Below are 20,876 nucleotides of genomic sequence, written 5' to 3'. Positions count from 1 at the left end.
TTAACCAGGGTCACCACCTAGGCCCCTTAAAACTTATTTTATAACTCTATTATAGAACACTTAACTACACAGAAAACAAGTTTGTATCACAACTAATGCTCTTATCATAAACAACCACTAATGTAAGCCAAAGATAAAGCATAATGACTATGAAGAGCCTCATGCCTGAGGCTCTGAGGTCCCAGGTTCAATTGCCTATAGCATGATAAGCCAGAGTTAAGCAGTCATCAACATTATAAATTTGATTTGGATAGTTAAAAATATGTTACTATTAATAATAGTTTAATTTTAATTGTATTACTTGATTTTATTGTAGCAGCGATATATTTTGTTACATGAAAAATACTGAGGGTGGTGGAGATAGAATGTTCATTAAAAAGACTTTCATGCCTGAGGCTCCAAAGTCCTAGGTTGAGTTCCCCACACCACTGTAAGCCTTAGCTATGCAGTGCTCTGACAAAAAGGACTAGATAGACAGATAGATAGATGACAGACAGTGATAGAAAGAAGATAAGATAGGTGAGAAAAAAGAAACATTAAATTATATTTTCACATAACTGCAACCATAATACAATGTGTATTTAGATAAATGCCAACTCTATCTTGGTTGTTTAGAAATTTACTCCCAATATTTCCATTTATCAGTGTATGATCTCTCAGATCACACAAAATTCTAGTGCACAGATTTAAATAATCAATGGGCTAAATTTATTATAATTTTTGTTGTTGTTGTTGTTGTTGTTGGGGCCTTGCCTCTCTTGGTCAAGTTTTCCAGATAGAAATAGAGACAAGGGGAGACACACCACAACACCAAAGCTTCCTCCAATGCAGGGTAACCTTGACAGGCAAAATGCTGTTATTCCTATAATTTTAGGAACTATACATATACGGATGGTCAACAACTCACTAATTAATTGATAATTACATAATATACTTAAGTAGAACACAGAAATATTATACCATTTCCTCTAACTTTTTTTTAAACCATTGTAAATGAAGTCTATTAGTTGTCTTAAAAAACACAATGTCTTTGCTGTAATATAAGTGTGGAAAGACAAGCAGAATAGACAAATTCAGGAAAAATGACTATATCACATGGTCATCAATTAAAAAGCATACTTTAAAGTTCACTCATAGGTTTATGTGATCTGTTTGATATAGACTGTAATTCATTAATCAATTGAAAAAGCAAGCTAAAGTAAATTATATAGATATATTTTATAACCATTATCCAAATATTTACCTGAATTTCCAGCTAAATTGCTGGGAAGAAGGAATGCAACTAGTCTTACTTTTACTTATAGAAGCTAATTGCAATTGGCGTATCGCACCAAAGTAAAAGACTCTGGGGTGGGGGTGGGCGGGTGGAAACAATACAGGTCCAAGAAGGATGACAGAGGACCTAGTGGGGGTTGTATTGTTACATGGGAAACTGGGGAATGTTATGCATGTACAAACTATTGTATTTACTGTTGAATGTAAAACATTAATTTCCCAATAAAGAAATAAAAAAAAGAAGCTAGTTGCAATAATCACTCTATTTGCAGTAGAAAGTAATAATCATAGTAGGTATTCTATTTACAATACATAAGTCAACTGCTTATTCATAAGTCAACTCATATTGTATTAGTTAAATAGTAATGAATTTATCACCCCTGATAGGTATACATTTTTCTGGTTCACAACAGCAGCATACCATATTCACATTCTAAATAGTCTTGGCTTGTACTTTGGACCATTCTAATCAAGTACCACCTCACCTCACTGGAGGTTCCAGCTGCAGAAATACTTCTTTAATGCCAGAAGTAGATTCTCGCAAGGGGAAAAAATGTGAGGCAAAATATCCAAATATTTTCCAATAGTAGCACAGCTTAATATTTTTGAGAAAGCAACCTGTTTTCAAAAGCAATAACCTTCTGTGATCTACTTAAAATGGCTGAAAGCCTTACCTCATTATAACCAGGTAAGAGGATAATGGAGGGACATGCAGATTTACTGAGTGATTTATTGCTTAAGAGTCACTGAAGAGCTTTTCTTTTTTTAAATCTTATTGAAAAAATGTTTCAAGAATGTAAATTACAATGAGGTAAGGGAATATAATTTAAAAGCTTACTTTTAGTTGAGAGAGTAAACATTAAAATGGACAATCTCAGTTAGCTTTTAAAAATAATCAAAATGAGTTCTACAATCATAAAAATACAACATTTGTTGTCTCAGAATTCAGATGCTACTACTGAACACTATCACTGAGATAGCAAGCTTATTCACTCTCACATTTTAGGGAAATCTCCAAGACTCTTAATTTATTTGAAAATAGGATTATAAAAGAAAGTGAGCGTAAATCTTTTTTCTCCAAATAATATCTCTTAAGTTACATAAAAATATGATCTATATCAGAGAAAATAGCTCAATCATAGTTTTTAAAACACTTCTCTTAATCACATATTTCACTATTAACATATAGGCAAGCATTCAATGAGCTTCCCTGGACCAGTTGAAATTAATTATTGAAAATAAATTTAAAAATAATTGGGAGTCAGGCGGTAGCGCAGCAGATTAAGCGCACATGGCACAAAGTGCAATTGCCGGCTTAAGAATCCTGGTTCGAGCCCCTGGCTCCCCACCTGAAGGGGAATCGCTTCACAAGCGGTGAAGCAGGTCTGCAGGTGTCTTTCTCTCCCCCTTCTCTCTTCATTTCTCTCTGTCCTACCCAACAACGACGACAACAACAATAACTACAACAATAAAACAATAAGGAATAAATTTTTTTTTTAATTTTAATTATTTTTTATTTATCTATTCCCTTTTTTTGCCCTTGTTGTTTTATTGTTGTAGTTCTTATTGTTGTCATCATTGTTGAATAGGACAGAGAGAAATGGAGAGGAGGGGAAGACAGAGAGGGGAAGAGAAAGACACCTGCAGACCTGCTTCACTGCTTGTGAAGCGACTCTCCAGCAGGTATAGAGCTGGGGCTCGAACCAGGATTTTTATGGCAGTCCTTGCGCTTTGTGCCAAGTGTGCTTAAGCCCACTGCGCTACCGCCCTACTCACCCCAAAAAATCTATTTGTTTGTATCCCAAGGGATGTGGGAGGAAACTGTAAAAGTGAATCTGTAAAATTGTCTGAAGTGAATCTGTGGAAGATGGCTCACCAAAACCACCACATGATCAACTCCCTAAGGTTTACACATAAAATGACTGTGTCAGTAAGTTATTTTTAAGTCCTAAAATGATAAAATGTACCACTTGAGATTCAAACACATGAAAATACTTGGATTGAGAGGCTGCTCAGCAGGGGGCCAGGTGCACCTGGTTAAGCACACACATTACAGTGTATAAGGACCTAGGTTTAAGACCCTAGTCCCCACCTGCAGGGGAAAAGCTTCACAAGTGGTGAAGCAGGGCTGCAGGTATCTCTCTATCTCTCTCTCTCTCTACCGCCTCCTCCCCTCTCGACATCTATCTCTATCCAATAACGAATAAATAAAAATTTTAAAAAGAGAGGCTACTCAGCAGTACTGTGTATATATGAGGCCCAGAGTTCATCCTCTCATACCAAATAAAATAAGCATGCAGGGGAGTTGGGCGGTAGTGCAGCGGGTTAAGCTCACATGGCAAAGCACAAGGACCCACGTAAGCATCCCAATCCGAGCCCCCGGTTCCCCACCTGAAGGGGAGTCGCTTCACAGGAGGTGAAGCAGGTCTGTAGGTGTCTATCTTTCTCTCCTGCTCTCTGTCTTCCCCTCCACTCTCAGTTTCTCTGTCCTATCTAACAAAGACGACATCAATAACAACAGCAATAATAACTACAACAACAATAAAAAAAAAAAGGGCAAAAAGGGGGGAAATAAAAATTTGAAAAACTTAAAATAATAATAATAGGGTGCTGTGCTAGCGTGGGGGTGCCTCTTCTCAGGTGCGTACTCTCTGGGTTGGAGAGAACGTGACTGAAGCCAGCCTGGGCTGCTACTCACTCAGCGACATGAGAGAGATGACCCAGGTACAGAACTGGTGGTGGTGAGGTGATTCAATTCTTTATTGATCAGAAAGCCAAGGCTTTTTAGAGTCAGACCAGAAGTGGCAAGTCGGAAACGGAAATGGCTTGACATGGTTTGGAAAGGGGTGGAGAAAGGAAAAAGAGGCTGGGAAAGGTATGAACTTCCTTAGCAATTGTTGCAAGGGTTTTAACTGGTAGGATTAATAATACCCTGCAGGCAGGGAGGGTCTTGAGAGTAGAAAGAAGATAGATCAAAGGAATGGGTGGGGATCTTTCAGGCAAAACAATGATTATGCAGATAATAAGGGAGCAGGCCATAGTATCAGGAATGCAGGGTATTTTGTGAGGCAGGGAGTCTGATAAGATGAGGCAAACCTCATCTTATCATCAAGTCTGATAAGATGAGGAGTTGTGTCCCTCCTTGCTCAACCTCTCAGCAGGGAGAGACTGACAGGATGGGTGTCCCTCAAGTCAAACCCTGCCAAGCTCAACCACATCCTCACAATTTCCCGACACAGGGAAGCTTCCAATGGAGGAGATGGGACACAGAGCTCTGGTGGTGGGAAATAAGTGGAATTGTACCCGTTATCTTACAATCTTTTAAATCATTATTAAATCACTAATTAAAAAAAATTTAAGTTGACTCAGGGATGGGAAAAGGGAAAAGAGTGTGAAAGAATAAGGGCATTATAAGCAGAGGTGAAAATGTAATAGTTAGGGAAGACTGAAAAATAGAAATATATATATTTCATCAAATGTTTTAGAACTTCAACTTTTCAAATTCAAATAAAAGCTAAAGGGCACAGTAGTCTGGGATTTAAAGTTCTGAAAAATACTTGTCATGACAGTGTTTTAAATGCTGTGCAAATCAAATAATCTAATTATTCTAACTCTGCATACTGAATGCAATAGCTCCCTAGTTTTATTTGTGCTCTACAAAAAAGCAATTTGATTAAATATGGTAATGTGTTCAACTTACTGTGACTTAAAATTTTACTTTATAATTATATTTGAAAAAGTAATTAAAATATCCCCACTCTAACATAAATGTTATTTACAAGTGAAAGATTATGATTCTTTCCTGTTTTTTAGGTATCTTGGCTCATTACACAAAATTCAATGGAGTCACTGATGCTTTAAAATAGATATTTGCTCTCTACATATACATCAGTTAATCAAGTTCCTATTTTTATCACAAGTTTCTACATTCCTGGTATATTATTTGAAAAGCTTAATGTACCATACCAAATATTCTGAGCAGAAGATGCTATAAAGAAAATAATAGTGAATTGCTTAGACAAAAGCTTAAGTGAGAGCTTATAGCTAATATGATAAATCACATTCACTAGAATGTAAGTCTACGCATGTCAGAATTCTATGGAAATGTAGCAATGATTCTGCCTCTGATAATATAGGTAATCTTCTCTTAGTTATCAGGTTCTGTTCCCAAAACCTAGTCAATAAGTGAATTTGTAATAAAGTAAGGAGCCACCTCTTACTGGTATTTCAGGCTTGGTGTACTGTACTATTTTACACATTTTTTTTATTACCTTCCTATCCTTTCTTTTCTTTTCTTCTCTCCTCTTTTCTTTTCTTTTCTTTTTTTTTACCAGAGCACTGCTCAGCTCTGGCTTATGGCTGTGTGGGGAACTTTGGAGCCTCAGACATAAGTCTCTTTGCATAACCATTATACTATCTACCCCCGCCTCCATCATTTATAAAATTTTAAATATATCTTTAAGGTGGCTGTAGATAGGCAAAGAGACCCTTATGCCTGAAGCAAATAGATAGGCAAAGAGACCCTTATGCCTGAAGCTCCAAAGTCCCAAGTTCAGTCCCTGTGCATCACCATAAGCTAAAGTTGAGCAGTGCTCTGGTAACAAAAAACAAACAAAAAAAAAAGATTTTTAAAAATGTTATTCAGATAAAAGATGTGATTCAGTAGCAACATACTACTTTACAAAGAAAATAAAGCATACTTTATAAAAGAAAATAAATAATATTGTAGAGAAAATAAATCATATTGTGGAAGAGGGAAGAAAAAATTCTTCTGGGGTGGGGTAGGGTAACAGCATAATGGTTATGCCAAGATTTTCAAAGCTTGAAGCTTTGACGTCCCAGGTTTAACCCCCAGCACCACCATAAACCAGAGCTGAGCAGTGTTCTGGTTTCTCTCTGTACGTTGCTCTCTATTCTTACTGTCTCTGTATTTTTTCTCTTGCATTAAAATTAAATAAAATATTTTAAAAGATTCTTCTCTAGGGTTTTCAGAAAAAAACATGTGTCTGTTATCACTTTAATTTCAGTCTCCAGAACAATGATAAAAGAAGTTCTGTGGTTTCTACTTATGAATTATGTAACTTATTACAACAGCCTCAGGAAAGTAATTCAGCTTGATAACAACTGGTAGAGGGTTACTGTGAAATAATAATATTGGGCTGCTGGAAAAGTCATGACATACTTTTGCATAGAAAAATACATCATGACTTTTCCAGCAATCCAATAAATTGCTCTCTGCTTCTGGTTCTGTTAATATTTGGTCATTGACCAACACACTGTAAATTCCTCAGTGACATGGTTCTGACAAAAAGCCCCTAAAGCCCTTGGGATTTCCTGGGTGACAGGAAATACCTTTTGTTCTAATACTTAAGACTTTTGGTGACTTCCAGGATCCCAGGGTCACTCAGATGGAAGAAATTGATAATTTAGAACTTTCAGCCCTACTCCTTATTCTTCACAGGAAGGTGAAGAGGTGGAAATTTAGTTAGAAATAAGACGATGACTAACCACTACCCCACCCCTACTCCCAAAGTATAAGGTTCATAAAATTTTCCAGATCGGTGAACTCATATCCATGACAGAAGAATTGGTATATCCTATATAGCTGTATAGGGACAGAAACTCCTGACCCTGGAATATTTATGAGCTTTCCCTTATATATCTGGCTACTCATCTGTGTCCTTTAACATATCATTTAGTATATAATAAATTAACTGAGGGGCTGAGTAACGGTGCACTTAGTTGAAAGCATATGTCACCATGCACAAGGACGCAGATTCAAGCCCCCAGTCTCCAACTGTGGGTGGCTGGGGGGGGGGGGGGCAGTGGCTTCATGAGTGGTAAAGCAGTGTTGCAGGTGTCCCTCTCCCTCTTAATTTCTCTCTGTTCCATCAAATAATAATAAGCAAAGAAGGGTTTAAAAGGATCTTTTAAAAAATAAATTGAAAATAAAAAGAAAAGAAATTGGCTGGTCAGTAGCGTACCCAGTTAAGCACATATATCATCATGTGCAAGGATCCAGATTCGAGCCCTCACTCCCCACCTGCATGGGGGACTCTACAAGCAGTGAAGCAGGTCTGCACGTGTTTTATCTTCCACTCTCCCTCCCTATCTCTTTCCTACTCAATTTCTGTCTTATCAAATAAAAACAGAAAGGGGGGGGGCAATGGCCATCAGGAGTGGTAGATTTGTAGAGTTGGCAGCGAACCCCAGCCATAACCCCGATAACAATAAAATAAATAAATTCACTGAGCTCTCTACAGTTGTAGCAAATTATAAAACCTAAAGAAGGGGTCATGAGCATCTACATCTTATACCAGTGGGTGAAGGGTATAGTTGACCACCTGGGCTTGTGTCATATGAAGTGAGCAAAGAAGGGCAGTCATGTGGTACTGAGTCCTTAACCCATGGGATGCGTGCTAACTCCAGGTAGACAGTGATAGCTAGCACATATTTGGAGTTTAAGAGTATTCAGTAACCATTCAATAGATCAAAACCAAAACAAAACAAGGAAAAAAAAAAAAGCAAAACAAACAAAAGCATTCTTTGTTTTCAGTTTGGGGTTACATGTTCCAGAATTCATTTTATAACACTTTGGAAGAAAAAAACAACAACACTGAACATAAATTTCTCCTTAAACATATAGTCTCATAGTTCCAAGCAATTGTATTAAAGAGCAAACAGGAAATAATGAAGTACCATTACTTACAGTGTGTAACTCCAGCCAGAGTTTGGTAGAAAGTGGGAGTATCACTATCATCAGTGAGGGTAACATATACACCTCCAGAGAGTAGCCAACGAGAGAAGGTAAAAGCATCTTTGTTTAGAAGCAGCCAATTTCTAAACTTTTCATAGTTTACTTTTTCACCCTAAAATTAAAAAATATATGTTTAGTAAAATTAAACTATCTTACCTGGAACCTGATGAAATTAGCAATTGGCTTATATTAACTATATTATAAAATTTGAAAATCAAACTTTTGAAAAATAATTGTAATTCAAAAATTACATCTGTACAGGTCCAAAAAGGATGACAAAGGACCTAATGAGAGGACCTAGTGGGGGCTGTATTGTTATGTGGAAAACTGAGAAATGTTATGCATGTACAAACTATTGTATTTACTGTTGAGTGTAAAACATTAATCCCCCAATAAAGAAATTAAAAAAAATACTTCTGCATAAACTCTATCTATGCTAACTGAAGATTACCTTCTCAATTCATCAAAGCAGTAAATAGCACTTTATTTGCTAAGGTATATCTCCAAATCATTAAACTCCATTTCTTTTGTTTTTCTATAATCTTATTATCTATTAGTGACTTAATAATGCTTTACAAGATTACTGGATTATAAGGGTGTAGTACATCATACCCACCACCAATGCTCTGTGCTTCACACTGATAAACACTATGGTGCTCACAAAGTCTGAGACACAGTTTGGTTACATTTTTTTTGCAAATTTGTGTACTTCAACTATCTATAATCCACATATGACACCACTCACAGCAAGAGGCAGATTAGAGACCAAAAAAAAATCACCTAGGAAATAGTGAATGCCTTTCTTTAAAAATATTTAATAAATCCAGAAGGCACCCCTAAAACAAGTCAACTATAGTATAAAAATAAATATTTCTATTTCTGTTTTCTTTCTTTAAACATTTTTTGATATTTATTTATTCCCTTTTGTTGCCCTCATTTTCTTTTTTTTTTAAATATTTATTTTATTTATTTATTCCCTTTTGTTGCCCTTGTTGTTTTATTGTTGTAGCTATTATTGTTGTTGTCGTTGTTGGATAGGACAGAGAGAAATGGAGAGAGGAGGGGAAGACAGAGAGGAGGAGAGAAAGATAGACACCTGCATACCTGCTTCACCGCCTGTGAAGCGACTCCCCTGCAGGTGGGGAGCCGGGGTTCGAACCGGGATCCTTATGCCGGTCCTTGTGCTTTGCGCCACCTGCGCTTAACCCGCTGCGCTACAGCCCGACTCCCTGCCCTCATTTTCTTATTGTTGCTGTAGTTACTGATGTTGTTGTGTTTGGATAGGACAGAGAAATCGAGAGAGGAGGGGAAGACAGAGAGGGGAGAGAAAGACAGACACCTGCAGAACTGCTTCACCGCCTGTGAAGCGACTCCCCTGCAGGTGGGGAGTTGGAGGCTCAAACCAAGATCCTTACGTCGGTCCTTGCACTTGGCGCCACCTGCGCTTAACCCGCTGCGCTACCGCCCAACTCCCTCTTTGTTTTCTATATAAAGAAAAATAAAAGCCAAAATACTAATGTTTAAAAAAAATTTCACGTATTCCTCTTAACAAAACCCTGTCATGGTTCCCCATATTGCTCAGGTTAAAAGTAAAAGAACAAGCTACCCATTTACCACTATTGCTGACATCTTCCCTACCTTCATTATTGATTCCATACCAGCCAAATGACCTCTTTTTAAAAAAATTTTTATATTTATCTATTTATTTATTTTCTCTTTTGTTGTCCTTGTTGCAAATTGACCTCTTTACTATTCCTTGGATATGGCAAACACAAGTCCACATTAAGGATTTTGCTGTACTTTCCTTCCGTCTTTATCTTTCTTTGCTTTCTCCTCCTCCATATATATATATATATATATTAGAGGCAGAGAAATAAAGAAGGAAGGGGGAGATAGAGAGGGAAAGAGAAGGAGAAATACCTGCAGCACTGTTTCACCACTTATGAAGCTTTTCCCCCTCCAGGTGGGGAACAGGTACTTAAACCCAGATCTTTGAGCACTGTAACAATCAACTCTACTGGGTGCCCTCCCAACTATATATTTCTTCATGAAAAGTGATTCCTCCATATACATGCATGGTTTTATCTATCATCGACTTTAAATTCTTTGTTCAAATGTCAATTTATCTCAAAAGTCTTTTCTAACTATTCTATATAACACACACATCCTCAGTGGTCTCTTTCCTATCACTAGCTATCCCCTTTATCCTACTTTATTTTTCCCTATGGTGCTAATCATCACCTCATATCTTCCTGTGCCTAAAATTTTAAGAACATTAAATTTCTATTTATAAAATGTACCTGCATATATTTTAATCCAATTTTCTACCCCTTTTCTTAACTCTTGACACCATCTTCTCAAACAATATTTTTGCCTACCTCCATGTTAGTTATCAAACTGAAGCAAAAACTATGATAATCACAGGCCCCTCACAACATACCTAAAATAGACTTTCACACTTCTTTCCACCCTAAGGTCCCTATTCTCATCTGCTGTATTCCTACTCTTTGGTACTTGTTCATTAATCATTTTATCCCACTTTGTATCTTGTTACCTTTTAGCCATCAAGTTGCAGATGCTACCATGATTCCATCCTAATTTCCCTGGGCATACAACCTCACCAATGTACTGGAACCTCACCTCTCCAGAGCCCTACCCCACTAGGGAAAGACAGACAGGCTGGGGGTATGGATTGACCTGCCAATGTCCATGTCCAGCATGTAAATTACAGAAAATTACAGAGAAGTAATTACAGAAGTCAAAATTTCCACATTCTGTATCCCATAGAGATCTTTGGTCCATACCCCCAATGGGGGACAAATGATAGGAGGAACATGAACAGAGGTCTCTGAACTCCAACTCCATCAGGACCCGGAGAGGGAAAAGGAAAAAAGGAAGGACATTCGGAAATAGTAATAGGTGTAAGTGTGACTTAGAAGGGAAGAGAAGGCAGGATCATAGAAAAAAATTGGCAAATATATATGAATATATTTGCAGTTATAGAAATAATAGTTAACCCACATCTGCAACTTGGGAGGAATATAAAAATTTAAGAAATATATATCATATTACATTCATATATACATATATATGTAAAAGGTTTTGTATTACCCATCTATAGAGACATTTCCCCAAGTAACAAATCTCTGAAAAGAACAAATATTTTTCTTCTCAGTTAAAGACACATTTTCTGTTGTCTAAGTTTTGTACAATGAAAATAATCTTATACCCAAATATTTTACTATTCAAATAATTACATTAAAAAATTACAAAATGAGACTTAATCACAGTGTCAGAGTGGCTCAGAGTCATTCAGTGATATGCCCATATGTTTGAGTTGAAAAGCAGTGCCACTAAAATGAAAGGACAGAGAGAAAGAAAGAACGAAAAAAAGAAAGAAAGAAAGAAAGGCAATGCCACTATAATGTAAATATTGCTTTAGGTTCCTGCAGGATCATATAGTCATGTGTTGGTGTGATAGTGTGGCAATATGTTTCATTACAAGTATAGATAGTTCCCCTTTATGGTAGAGTGAACATTCAGATTCGTAAATACAGTGGTAATGCATAGACCAAAAGGTGGTGCAGTGGATAAAGCACTGGACTCTCAAGCATGAGATCCCAAGTTCAATCCCCAGCACCACATGTACCAGAGTGATGTCTGGTTCTTTCTCTCTCCCCTCCTATCTTTTTAATTAATAAACAGATTTTAAAAATCTTTACACACACACACACATATATTGGTAATGCCATGAATCTTTGAGGGCATTACATAAATAACTTTAATGTCACCTATTAAATATAAAAATGTAAAGAATATGCTGCACACAAACATCTATTCAAAATAGTTAAACTCACTATACAATTAAGAATTATTATTTGTTAATATGTAGGAATGAAATTAAATCTGTAAATATACCTCTGAGAAACATTTTCTAAGTGTATCTGGGACTTTACCATCCACCACATGAAGCATTCTTTCCATTTCTTCCCGTACAACATAGCTCCCAGATTCACTTGCAAAAAGACTAAAAATGTCTAAGAGAAAGAAAAAATTAGCATTATGATAGGCTAAATATACCCCAGTGGAAGTAGGGAGGGATGAGAGGTAATAATAATTGAAAGACTAATAACACAAAGCATTATATATATACCTAAACCTATTTCTCAAGAAAATTCAGCATGTAAATTAAAATAGCAGTGTAATATCTTTTAAAGCACATAAAATTCACAAAATGTTTAGGTGTGACAATAATACTGTTGCAGTAAAATAAGATAAACAGGACCTCTTACATACTGCTAAGAGAACTAATATTGCTGGTATTTAGGAAAAGAATTAACTAAATTTTAGTAAACATAAAGATGTATTCTAAAAATTTCTACACAGGACTGAGTAGAGAGCACAATGGTTACGCAAAAAAAGACTTTCATGCTTGAGTCTACAAGGTCCCAGTTTCAATTCCCAGCATCACAGTAAGCCAGAGCTGAGCAGTGCTCTGGTTAAAAACAAACAAGTAAAAAATCCCTACACAATTCCATGTCTACCTACCCTTGAGAAACTCTCATATGTGCATGAGGTATATTAATATCCATTAAAGCATTGCTAGGAGGGAAGGGGACTACACAATGGTAGTTCACCATGGGGGAAAATAAAGTTTTATTTGTGAAAGCAAAAATTAGGAAATGATAAATTCCTACTATCAAGGAAAGAGCTAAACTGAGACACACATATAATATAATACTACTTAACAGAACAAAGGAATTAAGCATCTCATAAAGATAAAAATATTCAGGGGAAAGAAACTTAAAATGGTAGCATATCATTTATTTAAAAAACTGAAAACTGAGCAGCGGTAGATAGCATAATAGATACGCAAAGAGACTGTCAATGAGCCTGCAGCTCCAAAGCTCTAAGTTCAATCCCCTACACCACCATAAACCAGAGCTAAGCAGTGTTCTGCTTAAGAAAAATAAATAAGTAAATAAAAAGCTGAAAACCTATAAATATACTTGAAGATATATTTAAGGTGAGCCCAGCCCCCAGAGTACTGGAGAATGTTTAGGGGCTGCAGTCTGTCTCCCTTCTCTCCCTCTCTCTGTCCCTCTTTCTATCTGAAAAAGTCAGCTCTGAGTGGTGAAGCTCCAGTGACAACAACAAAAGCCTGCATGAAGAATTAAAGATCTCCAAATTCCTAAACAGTGGTTACATCAATGAAGAAAAAAATGAGGATGGGGCCACAAAGGGGTCCAGAGAGAGTCTCACTTTATTTAACCATACTATATGGTTTCTTAAAAAAAATAAGTAAGATCTGGGACAAATATGACATGATATTACAAATAATGAAGCTGGGTAAAGGTACATATTACTTGTATGTTTGTAATACTGCTATTAGATGTTGAACTGCATTACCCCAAAAGTTATAACCTCCAAGTACCTCACTCCCAACAGCAATGTGTGATGATGGTTACTTTTCCACATTTTCACTAAAACTAGTTATCTCTCTTGTTAATTTTGGCAACTCTAGTGTTTATGAAGTAGCACCTTATTATAATTTTAATCTACATTTCTCTAGTGACTAGTTGTGTTGAGTGTTTTTTTTCAAGTGCTTGCTAACATTTGTATTTCTCACTGGTGAAACAGCAATTTCTTGAGATAAATTATTTTATACTCAGATTTGAGGTATTGTCATACATACATTTTGCTTTCTCTTCATCTCTGCCTCTTGTAAGAAGGACAAGACCAACTATTAAGTTATTGAAGTGAAGTCCTTTGGATGTTCCACCAAAAGAGCAGTAAATCACCTAAAAGAAAATAGTAAGTCTTAGATTTCTGTTATTGAGTAACTTGAGGCTGATACACCTGCAGCAAACGCCATCTCCACTTCCAAACAAGGACCTAGGTAACTTTAACTATACATATTACTGAACTCAACCAAAAATATATTGTACTACCAAGTACATGTATCTCTAGCTCACACACTGGGTAACTACATTCTCTCTTTGGAATTCTTCAACTTCCTTCAACCTCTGTAATATTTTAACACATGATCTTGATTTGAAAGACATTCTCAACTAAATGTTCAGAAATGCAAAGATCCCAAAAGACATATTTATTTTATTATTTTTTAATTTAATTTATTTATTTATTTATTCCCTTTTGTTGCCCTTGTTGTCGTCATTGTTGGATAGGACAGAGAGAAAAATGGAGAGAGGAGGGGAAGACAGAGAGGGGGAGAGAAAGATAGACACCTGCAGACCTGCTTCACCACCTGTGAAGCGACTCCCCTGCAGGTGGGGAGCTGGTTGCTTGAACCAGGATCCTTATGCCGGTCCTTGTGCTTTGCGCCACCTGCATTTAACCTGCTGCACTACAGCCCAACTCCCTATTTTACTTTATTTTTAACCAAAACACTGTTCAGTTCTGGCTTACGGTGGTGCGGGGGATTGAATCTGGGACGGTGGAGTCTCAGGCATAAGAGAAAAAGACATATTTTACACTCTTAGAAATTATACATGCGTGTTCTTCCCCCAGATTTCTAGCATAAGAACTTCTAAAACCCTTGGAATTTCCTGATTAACAAAGGTGAGAAAAAGAGCCCCTTTCAATCCAACCTGAGTCTATGCTAATGAAGTGGGATTTGAAATAGCTTCAGAATGGTGGTTACAAGTCAACAGAATTCCCCTCCTGGGGATATACTCCAAGGACTCCCTAACACCCAACCAAAAAGGTATGTGTACACCTATGTTCATAGCAGCACAATTCGTAATATCTAAAACCTGGAAGCAACCCAGGTGCCCAACAACAGATGAGTGGCTGAGAAAGCTGTGGTATATATACACAATGGAATACTAAGCAGCTAATTTTTTTTTTTTTACGCAGCTATTACGAACAATGAACCCACCTTCTCTGACCCATCTTAGATGGAGCTAGAAGGAATTATGTTAAGTGAGCTAAGTCAGAAAGATAAAGATGATTATAGGATGATCCCACTCATAAACAGAAGTTGAGAAAGAAGAACAGAAAGAGAAACTAAAAGCAGGATTTGGCTGAATTTGGAGTAGGGCACCAAAGTAAAGACCCTGGGGTGAGGGTGAGGGTGGATGTTCAGCTTCCCGGGGCGGGGGTAGGTGGGTGGGATGGGACACAGTCTTTTGGTGGTGGGAATGGTGTTTATGTACACTCCTATTACTTTGTAGTCATATAAATCACTATTAAATTAATATGAGAGGGAAAAATTGATTGTATGTCTCAAACTTTTTAAAGCACAGACTGAGCCTTTTTAATGCATAGGCTGAGTCTTTGGTATGTTAACATTCTTTTAAAAAATATTTATTTATTTATTCCCTTTTGTTTCCCTTGTTGTTTTCTTGCTATATTTATTATTGATGTCATTGTTGTTGGATAGGACAGAGAGAAATCAAGAGAGATGGGGAAGACAGAGTGGGAAAACAGAGAGGGAGAAAGACACCTGCAGACCTGCTTCAGCGCCTGTGAAGCGACTCCCCTGCAGGTGGGGAGCCGGAGGCTTGAACCCGGATCCTTACGCTGGTCCATGTGCTTTGCGCCACGTGTCCTTAACCCACTGCACTACTGCCCAACTCCCTGTTGACTCTCTTAAAAGCCTAGATCAGGGAGAACAGAAGCAACCAGTGGCACAGCTATATACAAATAATGTCAAAGGACATAAATTATAGTTGTATTGTGTCTGACACAGCAAATCATAACAAAGGGATTTTTCAAAGTTAATCTAATTGCCAAATAATGTGATTATACCAATAACTATCTATTGTCTTCTTAACACTATGACAGCAGGAACCTCCCACTTCCTCTATAGAGCCTATATTTCCCCCAGTCCTGGAACCTCTAGGGTGGGGCTCACTTTCCTGCATGCTTCTCTCAATTCATACCAAATGATATTGCATCCGCTGATCCCAACCTAATCAACGCAACAAGTACCACCTCAGCATGCTTCACTTCAGACTGTGTCCAGAAACGTCAGGCACAGAATGTCAACCCTTCACCCTCATTACTTGCGTGAGACCATTCCTTTCATAGTATTCTCAAATTCCATTCCAGGTGGTTTACTTCCTAACAAAGTCCCAAAACCTAGATATACGCCAGGTTCCATAAGATAGAGCATATGTTCACATGTATCCATAAATTAGGGCAAAATATATACCTGAAAGTAAAAGTACATAACAGCCTGCAGTGGGTCAGTATAAAGTTCCTAATGAAATAGTATCTAATTAGACTTGGATACCGTCCTCACCTACTTCCTATTACAGTTTTCTCACTCACTCCAATGCTAACCTTATCAAAGCAAGGACTGCAAAAGCTGAATAAGGGCAAGAGACTGGCATACTTTAATGATGACTCTTTAGTCACTATCAGGCCACCCCATCAGCCGGGGCCCTAATCGGGGAGTCCTGAGATTCCCAAACAGACATGATGGGCCTAGAACTTGAATAAATCCTTCTTTCCATTGTTACCAGTCATCTCTATCAGGAACAACAAAATAGATCCCTTTGTGGGCCCCCCATAGGACCTTGCCTTCAACTTGGATCAACAATGGTAGAGAATGTTCCATCCTCCAATGGGAGGACACACAACATACTCTATGCTGCACCTGAAGAAGATGGGTCAATATTGGGGCAGCTTGAAATGTTCCTACTCATGACCACAGAATGTGAGCTCAGATCTAGAGGGATACAGAGGTCACATAGGCTCCTAAGCTGAATATGGGCCCCAGACCAAATCAAATCGATGGGGTTTACAGTCAACAATATGTATACCCCTTTTCCATATTAGTGAGCTACTCTCTTCCCTGATACAGCTTTCTGTTCCTTTTCAAGCCATGATATCATCTCCCCAGACAATAACTTGGATCCACCTGCCTATCAGATTTCAGGCTCAGAGAAAAAAAAAAAAAGAAAGAAAATGAAAAAAAAAAACTACGGTTCGAGCCCCCGGCTCCTCACTTGCAGAGGAGTTGTTTCACAGGCAGTGAAGCAGGTCTGCAGGTGTCTGTCTTTCTCGCCCCCTCTCTGTCTTCCCCTCCTCTCTCCATTTCTCTGTCCTGTCCAACAATGATGACATCAGTAACAATCACAATAATAAACTACAGCAATAAAAAACAACAAGGGCAACAAAAGGGAATAAATAAATAAACATTTTTTAAAAAACTAGTATAGCCACAGGCCCTTTGAAATATAACTAAAATATGCCTACTAGCTATCTACAAAATGGAGGACCCCTCCCAATTCTCCAAGGCCCCACCCTACTATGGAAAGAGAGAAGGCAGGCTGGGAGTATGGATCAACCTGTCAACGCCCATGTTCAGCGGGGAAGCAATTACAGAAGTCAGACCTTCCACCTTCTGCATCCCACAATGACCTTGGGTCCATGCTCCCAGAGGGTTAAAGAATAGGGAAGCTATCAGGGGAGGAGACAGGATACAGAGTTCTGGTGGTGGGAATTGTAAAACTCTTATCCTATGGTTTTGTCAATGTCTCCTTTTTATAAAAAATTAAAAAAATAAAAAAGTCAACAGAATTAAAGAGGGGCCTAGAGGATTAGTACTTTCAGTCTTACTTCCCATAAAAGGTAAGAGGAATCTACCAGCAAGCCAATAAACTATCAAGCCTACCTACATAATAGAACTTTCAAAAACACCCTAGAAACTATGGGATTTGGAGAGCTTCTAGATTAGTGAACACATCAAAAGTATAAAAGAATTATGTATCCAGAGAGGGCCCAGAAATTCTGCACATATATCCCCTATCCCTCACCCTCACTATGTTCCAGGGTAATATCATTTAAAATAAATAAAGTGACTATCAAGGGGCATCACATGCAAGACCTGTGTTCTTATATCATCAAGTTACCTCTCCAGTCCACATATATTTGTTTTTAAATCACCAGTCACTTCACAATTGACAATTCCTTAACATATATTAAAGTGTCATTATTCACTACTACTCAGTTTTATTTTTAGGATTCAGGAGGAGATGTGTACAGTATAAAAAGGGTATTTTAACTCTATTTAGAACAATGCTTCTATGTTAACTATAATTTAACTTTTTAAGAGAACTTTACTTACACAACTAACAATTTTCAATATCTACTGAAAGGAAAAGGTAAATAAAAGCAGATATTTTTTCTAAACATTTAGCAGCCATGTATCCAGATTGCAACTTGGCATACTATTAACCACTACAATAATGTATAAAAGTGATGTTTGTTACTGTTGAATGTAAAACATTAATTCCCCAATAAAGAAATAATTTTTTTTAATTCTTTTTTTTTAAAAAAAGTGATGTTTGTGGTAATGATCTCACCAGCCTCCTTTCAGACAGTGATGTCATCACAGTAAATATTAGTTCAGAAGGAAATTAATCTGCCCTTTCAAAGAGAAAGACTTATACCATATTACTTCAAGATACTACCTTCAGTCATGCTGTTAAAATGGCAAAAAATGCCATATGTGTACAGGTCTCCCAAGTTAAGAAAAGGTACTACGTCCCACATGCTGCTTCATGACTCTGGTCCTTCTCTTTCTACTACCTTCTGGATAATAAGGTACAATGATATTCCACTACTCTCCTTGGGGAAAGTAGTAAGTGAGCCATTACTGTTTCCGTATCATGGCTTTTGAAGTTAGAAAGACCTTGGTTTGAAGACAGGGTTTATTAAATTAAGCTATGTGATCAAATCATAAATCAATTAACTCCCTGAGTCTTGGTTCCATTCCAATACATGCAGGTGGAGGTAATGTGTCATATGCCTTCTCAGGTTGTGACCCAGTAGTCTCTGTGAGTGAGCTATGGTTCTCAGAAGAGAGGGCAGAAGTTAAGACTTTGACTCTACTTTTTTGATTACCAAGAATTAATTCAGCATCAATAAGTTCATGAATTTTTCCTGGGATAATATTTTCCCTTAGAAAACATTTTCTTTTTTTTTATGTATTTCATATGTAAGAGTTTCACATGAGAGAGACTGAACCTAAAGCACCGCTCTGGTACACAGGGCATCAAGGATTGAACCAGAAGCCTCAGGCATGCAAGTTCTGAATACTACCAGTTGCAGTCATTTCTCCAGCCTACAATATCTTTTAGATTGCTTATTTTAGCAGCCAACAGAAACAAATTTATGATTTCAAATTTTGAAATTATGATGATGGGTCCATAAACTCACAGTTATATATTAGATAGAATTTAATACATGAAAATCGGAAACATGGAGTACAGTATGGACAGCAGCACTGTCCACAGGAGGAGCCACTAGCCCAGCCAGACCTTGTGGACAGCAGCACTGTCAATATTCTCATAGTACACATTTGCAAAATGCTACCTTCAAGAGAAACTGGACAAAGAATAAAAGGGGATCTCTATATTCATTCTTTTTTTTTCTTTTTAATCTTTATTTATTAGATAGAGACAGCTAGAAATGGAAAAGGGAGGGGAAGACAGAGGGGGAGAGAGGCAGAGAGACACCTGCAGCCCTGCTTCACCACTTGTGAAGCTTTCCCCCTGCAGGTGGGAGACCGGGGGCTTGAACCTGGATCCTTGTGCACTGTAGCATGTGTGCTCAACCAGGTGCACCACCACCCAGCCTCTATATTCATTCTTATAAATGCATGTGAATCTATAGTATTTTTTCATTGTCTTTGATAATTTTTGTCTTGGTATAGGTTGTTTTAGAATCAGGAATTTTGGTATTCTTTCTGTTTCCTAAACATCTGTTTTCTGGTTATTTGGCAGATTTGGGGAAATTCCAGCTATTATTGGCTTAAATATGGTCTCTACTCCCTTTTTTTTTTTTTTTTTTTTTTTTGTTTCTCTCCTCTCCTCTTGGAATTACCATTGCCTTTACATTTATCATTCTAACGGAATCTGACATTTTCCACAGACTTACTTAATTTCTCCTTGTCCTTGCTTCTCTCTCCAATTCAGTTTGAGAAATTCTAATTATCTAATTATCTAAGTCTGAGATTGTCTCCTCTGAATGACTGAATCTACTTGTTCAGCTTTCAGATCATCATGAATTTTATTCTGTGTGCTCTTCATACTCTTATATGTTTTACTTTGTTCATATTATAATTTTTTAAAATTCTATTGGGGGTAAGTCAATGATTTACAGCACAGTTGTTGACAAATATAAACAATTTCCTTTTTTAACTTATTTAAAAAAATTTCTCATTAGTGCTTTATAGTGGTTCAAAGATTATTAAGACTATAGGTTCATAGTTCCACACTGCACCCACCATTAGCTCTGTGCCCTCTCACATGAGTACAAAGTCTCATCTCCCTGTGATAGGCGTCTGCAGAACACTCTCATCCTCAACTTAGGTCTTTTCCTCCCATCCCCGCCCACCTCCCTCTTTCTGTCCTGTTTCTTGAGTTCCACCTATAAGTGAGATCATCTGGTATTTGTCTTTCTCTTTTTGGCTTTTCTTACTTATGATTAGTATGTTCTGAATTACAAAATTAATCCTAAGATCAATTTTTTCTGATGAATAAAGTTTATGTGATCAAACTATAAATTCACAATTTTTCATGACTGAAATTTTATATATTTATATTTGAAATTTCAATGTATACAGTTATAATGATTATACATAATACATATTTCTATTTAAAACTGAAAAGTGTTTGGTACATAATGTTAGTTATTATACTTTTTAAAGTCTATTAATTTTCAAAGTTTATTATTTTTCATAATAGTATAATATTAGGGAAACACTTCAGATTTTCAAAAAGGTACTTCATACCTCATTTATAAGGTGCTTCTTATAAATGTGTCAAGACAATAATTACCCATGATTCTAGTAAATCTAACTAAATAG

At 37.1% G+C, this 20,876-nt stretch overlaps 1 protein-coding gene across 2 annotated transcripts in view; it reads right to left on the bottom strand.

Annotated features, from left to right (window-relative positions):
• USP32 (ubiquitin specific peptidase 32) overlaps positions 1–20,876 on the bottom strand; it is a 173,958-nt gene that overhangs the window by 85,901 nt on the left and 67,181 nt on the right. For both annotated transcript variants that reach the window (XM_060203891.1, XM_060203892.1), the window contains exons 3-5: positions 13,728–13,833; positions 11,951–12,069; positions 7,985–8,144 (exon numbers count right to left, since the gene is read on the bottom strand). In XM_060203891.1, coding sequence (XP_060059874.1) covers positions 7,985–8,144; positions 11,951–12,069; positions 13,728–13,833 — 385 coding nt within the window. The remainder of the gene's footprint in view (positions 1–7,984; positions 8,145–11,950; positions 12,070–13,727; positions 13,834–20,876) is intronic.

The sequence above is a fragment of the Erinaceus europaeus genome, chromosome 12, assembly GCF_950295315.1.
Source record: "Erinaceus europaeus chromosome 12, mEriEur2.1, whole genome shotgun sequence".
Lineage (NCBI taxonomy): Eukaryota > Metazoa > Chordata > Mammalia > Eulipotyphla > Erinaceidae > Erinaceus > Erinaceus europaeus.
The sequence above is the reverse complement of the archived record's forward strand: the minus strand, read 5'-3'. Positions and strand labels throughout refer to the sequence as shown.